Source organism: Ahaetulla prasina, chromosome 2, assembly GCF_028640845.1.
Source record: "Ahaetulla prasina isolate Xishuangbanna chromosome 2, ASM2864084v1, whole genome shotgun sequence".
NCBI lineage: Eukaryota > Metazoa > Chordata > Lepidosauria > Squamata > Colubridae > Ahaetulla > Ahaetulla prasina.
In genome coordinates, this window is record NC_080540.1 from 283706663 (window position 1) to 283723643 (window position 16981).

General features: G+C 42.9%; 1 protein-coding gene across 3 annotated transcripts in view; it reads left to right on the plus strand.

The window, feature by feature from the left end:
* The window catches only part of FECH (ferrochelatase), a 38728-nt gene extending 30386 nt beyond the window's left edge, over window positions 1–8342 (plus strand). For all 3 annotated transcript variants that reach the window (XM_058170492.1, XM_058170494.1, XM_058170493.1), the window contains 2 exons: window positions 2293–2352; window positions 5540–8342. In XM_058170492.1, the coding sequence (XP_058026475.1) occupies window positions 2293–2352; window positions 5540–5674 (195 nt within the window). In that variant the 3' untranslated portion in view covers window positions 5675–8342. The remainder of the gene's footprint in view (window positions 1–2292; window positions 2353–5539) is intronic.
* The last annotated feature ends 8639 nt before the right edge of the window (window positions 8343–16981 follow it).

Here is a 16981-nt window from a genome sequence, read left to right on the forward strand (position 1 = left end):
TTCTCACCGCTGTTTGCTTGTAGCTCCTTAACAGGAAACAAGTGTTCCCAAAAGGTTTAGGATAATTACAGGTTGGGTTTTCCCTCACCCTTTCGACAGTTGCAATATTACACGAAGAAGCTGTTAAGTTGAAAGATAAAAGATGCATGTTTGACAAAGAGTTTGAGAGTTGAGGACAAAGGGCCCTTTCTGACTCAGCAGTTTTCAGCCTAGTGATTTCTAAAGGTGTTGGAAACTACAACTCTCAGGATTCCAAGCTAGCCTAGCCAATGTGCATCTACTGTTGGAAGGATAAGATAGTCTACGTGGGCAGATGGGATTTTGAGGAGATGTTGCTTGTGCAGGCAAAGATGGCTGCCAGAATGACAATAGACTGTCAGGAAACAACTATTTCCCCAAAGGCAAGAAAGTGAGGTGGCCCTACACCAGGGGTGAAATCCAATTTTTTACTACCGGTTTTGTGGGCGTGGCTTGGTGGACATGGCAGGGGAAGGATACTGCAAATTCTCCATTCCCTCCCCACTCCAAGGGAAGATATTGCAAAATCCTCATTCTCTCCCCACTCCTGGGGGAAGGATATTGCAAAATCTCCATTCCCACCCCACTCTGGGCCCAGCCAGAGGTGGTACTTGTTGGTTCTCCGAACTACTCAAAATTTCCTCTACCGGTTCTCCAGAACCTGCTGGATTTCACCCCTGCCCTATACCTTCTTTCCTAGCCCGCATAGCAGTGTTTCTCAACCTTTACAATTTTAAGATATGTGGATATTAATTCCCAGGGTGCTTCTTGTCCAAGTGGACAGGTGATCTATAGCCCATCACTGTGTACACTATCTAATAATTTAAGATCATTATCGTTATTTTAAAAATTAGAAAAAATGGATGGAGCACAGATTCTGGCTGGTGCCAAAGGCAGTGTCTGCAGGTATTGTAGATCCTACTCCCGTGCCATTGTTTGGATATTAGCGTTACCATTAGTAGCATTGCATTACAACTACTACTGCTGTTACTTAAATTTCTATTACATCTTTCCTTAAAAGTCCAAAGTCATATACATAGTATATCCTTTTTAGTTTTTATTTTCCAGAATAGAAATTCAGAGCTAAAAGCACCACTAAATTCAAGTCACTTAATGAGCCTCCATGATTAAGTATGAGCTTGAACCCAGATTTCCTTAATCCTTGTGAAAACCTGAAACATTTAATCATATTGAGAAAAATATTTTATGTATTCATGTGTTAAAAGAAACCTTTTTTTTTGTTGGTGTGTGGTGAATTGGGTAGGATAAAGCACTGTTTCTCTACTTGGACAACTTTAAGATATGTGGACTTTAATTCCCAGAACTCCCCAGCCAGTATGCTAATTGGGGAATTCTGGGAATTGAAGTCCACATAGCATAAAGTTGCCAAGGTTGAGAAACATTGGGATAAACAGTTGATGTTAGTCTCTGACCTCATGGCTTGGGACCAGGTTATCTGAGGGACCGTCTCTTGCCAGTCACATCTACCTGACCCATCAGGGCAGGGAGGCAGGGAATGCTGTGGATTCCCCCAGGGAGATACACCTGGTGGGACCCAGAAGAAGGGCCTTCTCTCTAGTAGCACCCTCTCTCTGGAACATCATTCTCCCAGAGATTAGAATGGCCCCCACTCTAATATTCTTCCGGAAGGCGTTGAAGACCTGGTTCTGCCAGCGGGCCTGGGGAACCCAGAGCGGGATGGAGCCCATTAAATGGCTTCTGTGATCTGCTGTCACTGGGGCAGGGGGGTGGGGGATGGCGGGGTGATTTTGTTATATTGTGCTATATTAATTTATTTGATTTTTTTGTTAGTTTTTATTGTTTTAAATGTGGTCTTTTATTCTGTAAGCCGCCTTGAGTCGCCATGGGTGAATAGGCGGCAATATAAATTCAACATAAATAAATAAATTCAACATAAATAAATAAATAAATAAATAAATAAATAAATAAATAAATAAATAAATAAATTTGAACTGTGAAGAGCGACTTAGGAAGAGGACTGTGAAGAGAGATTTGATTTGATTTATTTTATTTTTTATTACCGTATTTTATTTTATTATTTATGTCTTCAATATCTATAGCCATCCATAGCAAATGACTATGGGTGGCTATAGAAATCGAATGAATAAATAAGTGAGAACAAAATATGGGAAAACTGCTCTTTTTGTGCCTGTGAAAATGAACTGAATTTAGCTCCGATTCCATTCCTATTGCTTTAGCCAAAGACCAATAGAATACTGTGCCTCAACTGTTTTCCTTCTCTTTATTCTTCAGTGTGGAGTTGAAAATATCAGAAGAGCAGAATCCTTGAATGGAAATCCATTGTTCGCCAAGGTACCGGTTCCCTATTTTCCCTGAGAAAGTTTTTATCTTATTTATTTTTCACATTTCTGAACCGTCCATCTCCCTCAGAGAGAGAAAAATGTGGAATTCTCCAGAGAAGTCACCAAGGGTAGACTCCTGTTTCTCTGGCAGGAATGTCTCTCTTTTTTGCTGGACACATGTAACATTTTTGGAGGGCCGAGGATCACCAATAGGTGGGATCAATTTATCCATAGAAGCAGGCCTTTTAGATGGAGAAATTCTGGCAGCTTGCAATGCTTCTGCTAAAGTGTGATATACCTATTATGGGGTTTTCATGATAGTAGGTTTTGGTCTGCCAGCAGCCTGCGGACCTGGCAGCAGTCGGACAGTGAGGAGGCTGGGGAGGATGATGGGTCAGTCCTGAAGTCAGGGGAAGGCCCGGACGAGGGCTCTGCATCGGAGGCAGAGATGGGGCCAGGGCCATCTGGGAGTGAAGCGCAGACTCCGGAGCCTCCAGAGGCGGACAGCAGAGAGGCAGAGGAACAGGAGGAGCCTGTTCCTAGTGCACGCACGAGAAGAGCTGCCAGAAGGCAAGAGCCGCTGAAGCAACAAGGACGACTTGGGAGTAAGGCCGGAAGATGATTGGCCACTCCCATAAGGCTTAAAAGAGTAGCAATGAGCCATTGGGTTCTTCGTAGAAAAGCAACGTTGATTCCAGTGCTTCTTGTCAGCATCTCTTGAACTTTGTTGCCAAGAAAAGCCTTTGGCAGGTTGCAAAAGACAACAAAGGTTGGTGATAAGGCCGCAGGACTGTTTATGAAGAATTTGTTTTGGATTAAGCTGAGAATGAATTAATTCTCAGCTGTTTTAATAAAAAGTTTGTTCAGGACTAATTGTGTTTGGTAATCACTACTTGGGCCTCGGTCACAACAGTAGGCAAGTCTTCTATCATATTGCGGCCTGTCGGCCGCTGGCCCCTCCAGCAACCGACTCAGAGGAGGAGGAGAAATGGGAGTCGGGGTCAGCATCAGGGCAACCTGGGATCTCTGAGGGGGAAAGGGAATGGAGCTGACAGGGAGAGAGACAGAGGCGGAGCCTGGGCCATCTGTCAGCCCTCAGATGGAGAATCAACAGCCCCCAGGCCTGGAGGTGGCTGATGAGGAAGAGGAAGAACAGCTGGGTCCAGTGCCTGATGTGCGGATGCACCGAAGGCAGAGAAGAGAGCAGTGGAAATACTTGGGTTGATCCTTGGGAAGGAAGAGCCATTGCTGCTAGCTAAGCCCCACCCTAGCTCTGGGGATAAAAGGCAGGGGGCGGAGATGAATAGATGTGGCAGACAACTATTTATCTTCCAGCCAGCTGGACTTGTTAGCCTGCGTTGAGAAAAAAACTTTTTTGCCAGGGCTGCTGGCGCTCCTAATAAAGGAACCTTTGAGTTCTCTTCAGAGGGTTTGTCATGTTTGGGGAGCTGGGTCAGAACATATCAGTTCTAAACGAATAGAAGAACTGGATTGACTATATTCAAAACAGATACCAGATTAAGAGATATCGGATTGCCTTTGAATGAAGAATGTAATTTTTGATTTTGATGGAGGAAGTCAGGATATGCGAAAGAGAAGGATTATAATGGTGTTAGATTTCAAAAATTTAATGTATGAATGTTTGTTTATTGAACTATACCTTGTGTTTGCTCCGGGAAGTCTGGGGGGTGGGGGTGGTTTTGGAGGGAGGGGGGAGGGTGGGGGTTGGGGGGGAAATGCATTTGTTTTTGTAAAACTTTTTCAATTAAAAAAAAAAAAGAACATATCAGTTCTCTGATATGGGGCCCAGGGATATCTTAGCTTCCCAGAGTTTCTCCATTTTTTTCTTCAACTTGCTAAGACTACTGTTCACTCTCATTTAAATTTCCTATTTTGGGACTGGTTGCATTTTTGTGTTTATGAACTCCTATCTTGCATATGCTCAGTTAGAGTCAAATCCAATTTGGGACCCTCCAGATACGGTGGAAATGTAATTAGAATTCCTAATCCCAGAACATCTGGAGGATGTTCACTTTAGACAGAGCTTGTTCTGGCTCACTACTTGCTACTTCATTAAGTTTTTAAACATAAAATTTATGAAAACAAGGGTATTAATAAATGATTGCAATATGGTATTGCGATAAATGATTGCAACATGGTATGAAAAACGATGGAAAAGGTCCGAATTAGCAAATTCTTGCAGATTTTTTTTTAAAGTATTAGTTGATTTTTGGTATTCTCCCTCCCTCCCCATTTCAAGTATAGTAGTCCTTGACTTACAATGATTTGTTTATTGACCAAAGTTGCAATGGCACTAAAAAAAAGTGACTTGTAGCCGTTTTTCACATTTATGACCATTGCAGCATCTGCATGGTCACGTGATCAAAATCCGGATGCTTGGCAACTGACTCATATTTATGACGGTTGCAGTGAGTGTCCTGGGATCATGTTATCGCCTTTTGTGATTTTGTGACAAGCAAAGTCGGTGGGGAAGCCAGATTTGTTTAACAACCCTGTTACTAACTTAACTGCAGTGATTCACTTAACTTCTGTGACCAGAAAGATCGTAACATGGGGCAAAACTCACTTAACAAATGTCTCACTTTGCAACAGAAATTTTGGCCTCAACTGCAGTCGTAAGTCAGGAACTACCGTATTTTTCAGAGTATAAGACGCACCTTAGTTTTTGGGGGAGGAAACTAAGAAAAAAGCTGATTGGCAGGTGGATTGGCCTCCCAGAATACCCCCAATCAGCTGTTCCCAGAGGTGAATTTTAGCAACAGGTTCCTTGGTTGTGAGCTCTGTGCCTTGCTTTTTTTTTCTGCCTCTGAAACACCGTTTCAGAAAAAACATTTTTTGCCTCTAAAAGCCTCCGAAACAGCTTCAGAAAAAAAGCCTCTGAAGCTTCGTTTCTGGTGCTTTTTTCAGCCTCTGAAACCTCCCTTTGAGAAGCTGGGCGGGGCTACATTTGGAGTATAAGACGCACCCAGATTTTCACCCTCTTTTTTGTGGGGGAAAAGGTGCGTCTTATACTGCGAAAAATACGGTGCTTGTATGTATGTATAGATATATATATATTAATCACACTAACCATCATCATCATGCTTAAACTATTATTTGCTCATAGAATAGCTTGCTAACAGACTAGAAAGTTTTTGTGGTCATTTTACTGAAATGTATTTTTTCGTATTTTTCAGGCTCTGGCAGATTTGGTCTGCTCACACCTCAAGTCGAACGAACTATGCTCCAAGCAGTTAACACTGAGTTGCCCGCTTTGTGTGAATCCCACTTGCCGAAAAACCAAATCCTTCTTCACCAGTCAGACACTGTGAAGATATACACTGACAGTCGGTTCATTGGCAGGAAGTAGACAATACAGATTCTGTGAAACGTGCCCATTTATTCTGCCTTCTTTTGCCCCTCTCAAGCCGCGTTTTGCTCTCCAAGTGGAATTTGCACAGAGGTGGAAGAAATACTGTTAAAAATCTTTTTCCACCACTTTGGGGGTTTTCTCTTGACGAATTTTGCATTGGAAGGGACACCACATTTTAAGGGCTTCATCCTCTGAGTTGCCGAAAATCCACATTTTATAAAATCAAACAGAATGCACGAGGTTCTTCGTATCCGATGGCCTCTGAAGGAGAGCAAAATTTTGGTTCACGTTGCAGGAATCAACCCTTCCTCAAAATGGTGAAGCTTGGCTCTAAAAGAACCGCGTCCAAGGTTTTGAGCCAAGGATGCAGGTTGAGTGTCTTTGCAGAAAGCCTTTCTTAAAAATACTTGTCATAAAAATATTTAAGCTAAACCTTCCTGGTAAAATTCTGCCATTTTGGTGGGTGTTTTTTTTTTTAGGCAAAATAGACCTGGCATTAGAGCTTTGTAACTAATAACAGTCTGATGATGAAACTACTTTAGTTTCCCAATAATTTCAGCTGACATCTAGCGTGTAGATAAATAATTTGTTTTTTTAAAAAAAAAGAATAGTAGGTATATATTTTTAATTTGATATTTCTTTTTGTAGGCAGTCACAATTTCCTATTTCCACCATGCAGAACTGAAGCAGTATCCCAATTGTGTTTGCAAAGTTGTGTTTCCTAAGGCTTTGCTATATTAGTCTTTTGTCATGAAAATTGCAGGAGGTCTTGCATTAGCTCAGTGTTTCTCAATCTGAACGATACTGAGAGGGGTGGACTTCAAATCCCAGAATTCCCCAGCCAGCATGCATCCATCTTAGGTTCAGATTGAGAAACATTGCATTAGCTTAAAGACCAACAGACTATGTTTAACTGTCAACGGTATGAGCAGCACACAATCACACTACTTAAAGTGGCACTGAAAAGTTTGTGAACCTGTTTGACTTCTCAATATTTCTGCATAAATATGATCTAAAATGTTATCTGTTCTCCACACAAGTCCTAAGCCAAGATAAGGAGAACCCAGTCAAACAACTGAGCCAAAACCTTTCCACTTGTTTATTTAAGTGTTTCTTCTGGTGAGACCAGTCTATCGGGGCAACCTGGTCTACCCAATTATGGAATGGAGCATACTGGTTCCGCTTTTGCCTTTCAGCCCCAATCCAGGAGCCTTTGAAGGCAGTCGCTTTCTTGAAAAACTATTTTTGTGTTGAATTTATATTTACCGACAAAGAAATAAAGGGAGACTAGTATTCAACACATAAAAATTGTTTGTCGCGAAAGCGACTGCCTGCGAAGGCTCCTGGATTGGGGCTGAAAGGCGAAATGTTCCGTCCCATAATTGGGTACACCAGATTGCCCCGATAGACCAGTCTCACTGGAAGAAACAATCACTCCTCTGGTATAGCTGACAAAGTGAGGAGAGCCCGTGGCTTAGAGGTTAATACATCTACCTAATATGCAAGTAGCCCAGGTTTGAATCCCAGAAGGGTATGGCTAGCTGATGAGAGCTAAATAGCTTGAAATAGATCTATACTATCCCTTTAGGGACGTGGTGGCTCAGTGGCTAAGATACTGAGCTTGTCAGTCGAAAGGTTGGCAGTTCAGCAGTTCGAATCCCTAGTGCTGTGTAATGGAGTGAGCTCCTGTTACTTCTGCCAACCTAGCAGTTCGAAAGCACGTAAAAAAATTTCCACTTGCATGTAAAAAATGCAAGTGGAAAAATAGGGACCACCTTTGATGGGAAGGGAACAGCGTTCCATGCACCTTTGGTGTTTAGTCATGCCGGCCACATGACCACGAAGATGTCTTCCGACAGCGCTGGCTCTTCGGCTTTGAAATGGAGGTGAGCACCACCCCTTAGAGTCGGGAACGACTAGCACATATGTGTGAGGGGAACCTTTACCTTTATCTAGTCTCCCTTAATTTCTTTCTTGGTAGATATAAATTCAACACTTGTTTATTTATTCATTGAGGAAAATGATCCCATGTTAATTAGACACAAAAAAGGGTTTGCAAACTTTTAAGCTCCACTATATGTCAAAAATGGCCTTTTTCTTCTTCTTCAAAAGCAGGATCCCTTCCTACATCTTCCAAAAGTGCCTAATGTCTCACCAGCCTTGTATCAGGAAAGCTGGCAAGGCTTTAAATAGCGGTGGATATGGAAAGTTGGTGGCTGGCAAGCCTTTGGCAGTGATTTTAGTCATAGAAATCTTGGATTATCTAGCTCCTCTAGAATGCAAACTCTCTTCCTTGGAGGACTGAACACGCCGAACTGGGCAATTTGATTGGGTGATGATGTTCCTTCCTTGGTGAGGCTCATGGGGTGGCAATACACTTTAATCCAAACCAAACCAAGTCTGTTTGGGGGTTTTAAGCTCCCCATTCTAACCACACAGCCCTCTGGATGTAGATAACCTGCAAAGCACAGGTAATCCTGCTCATGTCCTAGTCAATTATATCATGTGAATACAGCCATTCTTGCAGGAACTAACTGCACTTCATTAGAATGTAATTCATGGAAGTTTACGTGATAACATTTGTTAATCTTTCAGGCATCATTAAAATTATTTTTCTGAAAAATTTAAATGTGCGCTTTGGGTGTTTGTATGAAAGATCCCCCCCCCATTCCTTGGGCAAGAAAGAAATGGGCAATAAACACCATTTTCCAGCCCACCCCAAAAAAACTGTAAATTGCGGTCACGTGACCATGGGGGGGGCACTGGAACTTCAAATATGGGTTGTAATTAACCCATGATAGGTCTGTTGTAACTTCACATGGTCACTAATCAGCAACCGATTGTAAATTGGGGACCTACTGTTTCATCCAGAATGGGAATCTAGATAAAAACATCACCCTTTGTTCAAATTATCACAAAGTCTCCGAAGCGTTCCAAGACAACATTCTAAGCTTACTTAGTTTTTTTTTTAAAAAAACGTAACAAACTACACTTCTAATATCGTCTGTGCTTGGAACCGATGGTTGTTAATTCGTTTTTAAAAGTTCTGCAAAGCCAGATTTGTCTTCCTTCTAAAAAGCTATAGAAGCTTCTTTCTCTTTTGAGTAAGTAAGAATGAGAGCTTATTCTTCAGAGATGCTTTTATGGATCTATTTATCACTTCCAAGCTGGCAACCCACTACCGGTTTCAGGAAGAAAACAAATCCTAGTGACTCAAAATATTTTGGGTATTTTTTTTAAAATCTGGGCAGCGAAAAGAGGGGGGGAGTTAGCGGGCATTAGTTTTGTCATGTGTGTTTATTTAGTCCATTTATATAGCTGCCCTGCCAAGAAACAACTCGGGGTGGCCTGTAATTAAAACAACAAAAAGCTAGAAAAAAGTAATCACCTTTAATAATAAAACGTGAAATAAATTACGCTAAGAGCAATTCTGCAATTGAAACAGTCCGTCCAGATGGGTTCACAAATGCTCCTGATCCAATATCTGCCTGGGGGATGGGTGAGTTAGTGGATGGATGGAAACCAGGTTTTCGAGGCCTGATGAAAGGCAGGCAGGCAGGAATCTGAATTTGAATATTATCTCTGAACTATGATTTGTTATATATGAACCATCGTGGTTCATCCGAGGCTCCAGCGATACAGTATTTAAGGCGTTATTTTTATGTATAATTATCCACAGTGATCTAACTCCAGTTGGCTTAGTAATATTTGGGTTTTTGCTATTAGCCCAGACAGTGGGTAACAATTTTCCAGCGGACAAGACAATGATATATAGAGAAGATTGCTGGTGGCTTTTTTGATTAGAAGGGAGCATGTAATTAGTGTGCACACATTTCTCTTGCCACAGGGCTATGGCTGGCATCTTTTCAGCAACCTCAATATAATAACTTCGCTCCATTTGTATTTGAAAAAAGACAGAAGAGCCAAGAGTGGCCACTATGTGAATTGCCTCTTCAAATATTTTCCTCTTTTAAATAGTCTGGCTTGTAAGGAAGAGCCGGTTAGTATGCGGGACTCAGCCGTCTTCCCAACTACCTAAATAAGTGGTATATCTTGGAAGATGCTGGATGCTCATCCTTTTTTTTATTTGCATTTATATCCCGCCCTTCTCCGAAGACTCAGGGCGGTTTACACTATGTTAGCAATAGTCTTCATCCTATTTGTATATTTATATACAAAGTCAACTTATTGCCCCCAACAATCTGGGTCCTCATTTTACCTACCTTATAAAGGATGGAAGGCTGAGTCAACCTTGGGCCTGGTGGGACAAGAACCTGCAGTAATTGCAGGCAGCTGTGTTAATAACAGACTGTCTTACCAGTCTGAGCCACAGAGGCCCTTCTGAGCCCACAGGTAGTCCTTGACTTAAATTAATTCATTCAGTGACCATTCAAAGTTACAATGGCAATGCTCCGGCTACTTCTGCTGACTGCAGGCTGCCTGCACTTTGGCAGTTCAGATTTCACCAGGCTTAAGGTTGACTCAGCCTTCCATCCTTCCGAGGTGGGTAAAATGAGGACCCAGATTGTTGGGGGCAATATGCTGCCTCTATAAACTGCTTAGAGAGGGCTGGAAAGCACTGTGAAGCAGTATATAAGTCTAAATGCTATTGCTATAATGCAGGGGCAGGTTTCAAAATCCGTTGCTACAGGTTCGCTTGTGGGTGCCTGGATGCTCGCCTGCGCAGAAGCATCTGGGCAGGTGGGCGGAGCCTCCCGCCTGTTCTGTTTCCCTCCCCCCAATACTCCCAGCAAAGAGTCAGTCAGAGGCCTCCTTTTCTCCTTTTATTTACATAGATATATGTCCTGGCCACGTCTACCCATGGGCCTGCCAAGTTTCTGGAGATAACGAGGAAATTATAGATAAGGCCAGAATTACTCACGAATATATTCTTCCCTCCATTGAAACAGTTTGCCCGCGCAAATTCATTGCTTTGTCCAAGACAAAAAACCAGGAAGTCCCACCTCCTATTTATAGTCTCTGCAGATGTCACTGCATGACAATTATGACTTGGCTTTATCCCAACACTGCTTCTGCTGCGCGCGCCGGTCACGCCTGCGCAGCCTTGCATCACTCCAAAACTGTTCTTGTGGCATTGCCAAATCAGAAGAAGGCTCCAGGGAATCAGGTCTTGCCGGCCCCTCCTCCTCCCTTTGAGTGGGTGCCAGGGAGGGAAAGGGCTCAAGAGAAGCAGGGCTTGCCAGGTCTTCTCCCTCACTTTCTGAATCATCCGAGTCCAGGAGTCCGGGTCCAGGAACCTGGGTCACAACACCCAGGTTGCCACTACGGCTTGCCCAATCCGAGGTGAACCGGTGGCAAGCCACCACTGCTATTATGACCATTTTTCACAGTTATGACCGTTGCAGCATCCCCATGTTCATGTGATCAAAATTCAGGTGCTTGGCAATTGGTTCATATCTATGACAGACAGTTGCAATGTTCTGTGGTCATGTGATCACTGTTTGCAATTTTCTGACAAGCAAAGTCAACAGGGAAGCCAGATTCACTTAACAACTTCATTACTAATTGAATAACTGGTGATTCACTTAACAACGGTGGCACGAAAGGTTGTAAAATGGGGCAAAGCTCACTGAACACAAATCTTTTATTTTTTTAATTTGCATTTATATCCCGCCCTTCTCCGAAGACTCAGGGCGGCTTACACTATGTCAGGCAATAGTCTTCATCCATTTGTATATTATATACAAAGTCAACTTATTGCCCCCAACAATCTGGGTCCTCATTTTACCTACCTTATAAAGGATGGAAGGCTGAGTCAACCTTGGGCCTGGTGGGACTTGAACCTGCAGTAATTGCAAGCAGCTGCTATTAATAACAGACTGTCTTACCAGTCTGAGCTACCAGAGGCCCTCAGTTAAATCTCAGTTAACTCTCAGTTAACAACATAAATGTTGGGGTCAATTGGGGTCGTACCTGCTCTCAGATCCTTTTGGGGGGGGGAGAGAATTTAAACAACAAACAGTTGCAAAAAGTCTCTGATTTTTGATGGGAGACAGCTAATAGTTAATGTATTTTAAGACATTCCTGCTCTGACCTCTAAAAGATTCCAAGATGCAATGGAGTTGAACTGTGAAGCATATTTTAAATTGTAGAGTTTCGCCAGGATGTGTGTGAATGTGACAGAATCTCCTGTAGGGATTCCACCAGTATAAGGATCTTTGTGTGCTCAGTTTGTTGGGTGAATAAAGTAGACTGCATTTGGTTCCCTAAACCAGGGGTCTTCAACCTTGGCAACTTTAAGCCTGGAGGACTTCAACTCCCAGAATTCCCCAGCCAGCTGGCTGGGGAATTCTGGGAGTTGACGTCCTCCAGGCTTAAAGTTGCCAAGGTTGGAGACCCCTGCCCTAAAGCATGAAGTGCAGTCTGTTTGGTTTCAGCTTAGCGTATCATGCTGCCATGATTTATAAACTCTGACGTATCATGAACATGAACCCTGATAATGATGGCTTAATTCATAACAAATTACAGTTAAGCAGATTGTAGCTTTATATTACACAGCCACCCAAAGTACTCTTATCAGGCCTAAGTAGCCTTCCCAAACCTTACTGAAAATACACCTTCTAGGAGTGAAATCAGGACCCTCCAAATAATTTTCTACTGTAGTACTTTGTTGAAGCCCCTTAGGCTAAGGAACTAGTCCTCATGAGGCAATGAGAGGATCTGAGTTTGAGACCTTTTCCTTAAAATGTGAGTGCTTCAATGGCAGCTGTAGAGAAGAGAGAATTTCAGCCAGTGGCCCCAGCTAGAATCTCTTCTCTTGTACAATTGCTGCTAGGCCTTTCTCCCCTTGTGTCCAATCACCTTATCAAACTTTCTGACATCCCCTTGAAGCAGTCATGGGATTCAACCGGTGTAACAACTGGTTTGCTGAGCACTGTTGTGACCCAGGCCCAAGTAGGTAGTAATAAACTTAGTGTGTGTAAAAACAAACTTTATTCGAACAGCTGGGAATTACGTTCAACTCAAAGTAAAAACAAATGCCTCCCAACACAAATTCCTTGGTTATCTCATAAACCTTAATCCAGTTAGGTAAACTGCCAGAGGCCCTTCCTGATAAATGTTCAGAAGTCACAAAAACAAAGATAGTCACAAAGCAGAGGACGCAGCTACAACGTTGCTTTCCAGCAAAGCTGAAATACCGGTGCTGGTCTGTTTTAAGACTTATGGGAGGAGTCAATCATCTCTTGGCCCTACTCCCAAGTTGTCCTCTCTGCTTGAGCTGCTCTTGCCTTCTGGCATCTCTTCTCATGCGTGCATTAGGAACAGGCTCCTCCTGTTCCTCTGCCTCACTATTATCAGTCTCTGGAGGCTCTGGAGTCCGCACCTCACTTCCCAATGGCCCTGGCCTCACCTCAGCCTCATCACTGTCCGACTCCGTTGCCAGCTCCATAGGCTGCTGACGGACCACAAGCGCATGCGCAGTGCATTTGAAAACAGCTCTAAAACTTACCTTCTACTGCAGGCCCGATGAGTAAAACAGCTGAGGCGTGGCAATCTGCTCTGCTCCGCCTATCAGCTGGGCTTCAAACAAAGGAAATATAGGTCAGTATAGCACCGGGGCAGGTGAGCAGGTCCAGCTGATCGTCGGAGCCAACTGGTTCACTCTCAGCTGATCGTTGGAGCTACCATGTGCCCGAACCAGTCCGAACCGGCTGAATCCCACCTCTGCCTTGAAGCTGAAGCCAACGTGGGAAAAGTGATAAGAGATGAGCAAAGGAGATCTTTTTTCTGGGAAGCTGCTCCTCTATATTCCTAAATTTCTGGCTCTCTGGAAAAGGAAGCCTCATCCAGTTTTCCTAGCCTCTTATCAAAAATCAGCTTCACCCCAAGGACAGCATTCAAAAAAAGGATGGCAAGCAGAGGTGCTGTGTGTGTGTGTGTGTGTGTGTGTGTTTGTGATAGGAAGCAATTTGACCTTGCCTCCAACAAAAACCCACCCACAACTGTTAATTTATTTGGTTATCTATTAACAGTCTCTAGGCAGCTTAGTTTTTACGTTTAAAATTAAGTGCTTGATTGATTGTTTTCGGGAACAGTGATGGGATGTTGTCCTATACTTAAGCCAATCCATTAGCAAACTCTCATTACTGATCTGTGCTCTGTGTGTTTATGAAGCAAAGGCATTCTGGGAGTGAATTCAAATTCACTCAGCCCTTGGATGGCCTTTTACGTTTAATCAGGAGTACAGATAATGTTGTCTGCTTGTATGTCGTCTTTAATTCTGGCACTGCCAAATTGCTTACAGGTCAGGGGTACTATTTAGCAGGTTCTGACAGGTTCTGGAGAACCGGTAGCGGAAATTTTGAGTAGTTCGGAGAACCGGCAAATACCACCTCTGGCTGGCCTCAGAGTGGGGTGGGAATGGGGATTTTGCAATATCCTTCCCCCAGGAGTGGGGAGGGAATGGGGATTTTGCAGTATCCTTCCCCTGCCACGCCCACCAAGCCACGCCCACCAAGCTACACCATGCCCATCCAAGCCACGTCCACAGAACTGGTAGTAAAAAAGTTTAAATTCCACCACCGTTACAGGTAGTCCTTGAGTTATGATCATAATTGAGGCAGCAATTATGGTTGTAAGCCATGACAGTCATAAAATGAGTCACCGCATCAGGATTGGACCTGATTTTATGACCTTTTTTTTTTTTTTTTGTGGCGATGGTTTACACTGCTTTGCTAAGCAAAATCATTGTTCGCTGCAGAGTTACTGTTTTGTGGCAAATACATTGTAAATTGTAGTCATATGAGTGCAGGTCACTACAAATGGCCATAAATGCAGGCTGGTGGCCGAGCACCCAAAATCCAGTAATGTAACCACAGGAATGGGAGGTGTGGGATTGGATGTTAGAACTTCAGAACCAGGTCGTAAGTAGCTTTTGGCAGTGGGCTCTATCATAACTCTGAATGGTCGTTAAGTGACTGGTCATAATTTGAGGACTACCTGTACTATATTTATTTGATTGATTTGTATCCCCGCTTTCATTAGTTGATAAATAACTTGTCAGTTAACGAATAAGTAACTCATCAGTTTATAATGAGTTCTATTCATCTATTATTATTTCCTCCGCCTGTTTTTTCCACAACCACCACCCTATGAGGTAGGTTGGTCTGAGAGGGAAAGTAACTGGCCCAAAGTCACCCAGATGACCTTCATGCTTAAGGTGGGACTTGAACTCATAGTCCCCTGGTTTCTAAGCAGTACCTTAACCACTCTATCATCTACCTATCTATCTATCTATCTATCTATCTATCTATCTATCTATCTATCTATCTATCTATCTATCTATCATCATCTCCCCTTTATTGTTTTTTATAAATAATTCAAGGTGGCAAACAAAACTAATATTCTTCCTTCCTCCTATTTTCTCCACAATAACAACCCTATGAGGTGAGTTGGACTGAGACGGACTGATTGACCCAAAATCACCCAGTCTGTTTTTCATCTTAAGGCAGGACTAGAACTCACTGACTCCTGGTTTCTAGGCCAGCAATTTAACCACTATATCAAACTACCAACTCTAATAAAATGTGTGCAACTCTCCACATCAATCCCTATCCCAACAGACGTGTAGCTTGGGCATAAAATCCCTTATATATTCCCCAAATTTCCTACTTCCACATTTTCCATTTCCTTAGCAGGAAAAGCCTTCGACTGGTTGATGTTCTGCAAATATGTTGAAGCATAATTCCTATAATTCTGGACCATGGTGGTGACATAGTCCAACATTTCTTGATGACAGCAGATGAGAGAAGGAAAAACAAAATCCTAATGCCGTCCTGTGTTGAGAAAGGGCTGTGCATAATCCCCTTTAATAATGCTCTGAAAACCAGACCAAGGTTTAACACATAGTCCATGAATAGTCTCAGCCCGTTGAAAGCTGCATTCGCTAATTTTGGCAGCTCTGGATGCTGTCCAAGGTACAAGAGCAAATTTGTTCCTGATTATCCCTCTAACCTTTATAGTGCTGCGACCCCTTGAATACAATTCCCCACGATGTGGCAACCCCAACCATAAAATTATTTTCGTTTTGAATTTATCGCGCCTGAAGCTGTATTGGCTAGCGATCTGAACTGCTTGCGATTGCCTTGAGGATGGAGGCATTAAAGCGGCGACTCCTCCCCTATTAAGTTTATCGCGCCTGAAGCCAGATTAGGCTAGCGATTGGGAGTGATTGCAGCTGGCTTGAGAGGGAGACATCAGAGCAAAGATTTCTCTCTTTTTTAATTCATCGCGCCTGAAGCCGAATTCGGCTAGCGATTTGAAGAGCCTGCAGCTGGCTTGTGGAGTCAACCATTGGAGCGCGATTCTTCAACTCACAAGTATACTTCCCATATTTCCAATGGTCTTAGGCGACTCCTGGCAAATCATCATTTGACCCCAATGGGGTCTTGACCCACAGGTTGAGAATCGCTGCTCTAACCCAAGGTTTCTCAAGCTTGGCAAGATCCGTGGGCTTCAACTCCCAGAATTCCCTAACCACCATACAGATGAATAAGATGCTTGGCTGTATCAACACTGTCTGATGCTTCCCTGGGTTGGTCTCTACCTACTCCCTAGAATCATGACCTATAAGTCTTTTCAACAGGGTCTCCTTTGAATCTGTTGATCTAATGATTCAATGTCTATAGAGACTCTCAATCATCAAGGTTCAAAAGGCAACTTGACTTGTTCTGAAGAAGTTTCTTGGATGAGAAGTTAAACGTTTTCAAGGAAAAAACCAAGGAAGTCCAGTTCTCTTTCGAACAGCAGCTTTGGGACGATCCAATGGTGTCTCCAAGTCTCTTGCCAACATAATACGTAGCTAGTGGGTTTTCTGTTGTTTTCTTTATGCCGAAAAGTGTCTGAGGCACCATTTGGGCAGCACATGAAGAATTAATTGCCCACCCACCTAATTTCAATCCACATTGCTAGGGAAAGGTTGCTGGGTTTCTCCAAAGGGTTATGCAGAACTTTAAATCTCTTTGATGGCATCAACCGGTCATCCATTTCCTTGCAATCTCAAATCAGTAGTCTCAACGCTAGAATATTGCTGGCAACATTAAACCATGTTCCAAAAGCCAACAGCACAAGATAAACTGAAGTTTGCTTCTGTTGGCTGATATCCTGTAAAAATTATGAATAATTCTCAAATGCCAGAAGTAAGAAAATGCTTTTGAGAAATTACGAGGTACAGCTTTGTCAAGCAAATTAATCTGAGCACTATGGGGAATGAAGAAGAATGGTATAGAAAGATAGTACCGTATTT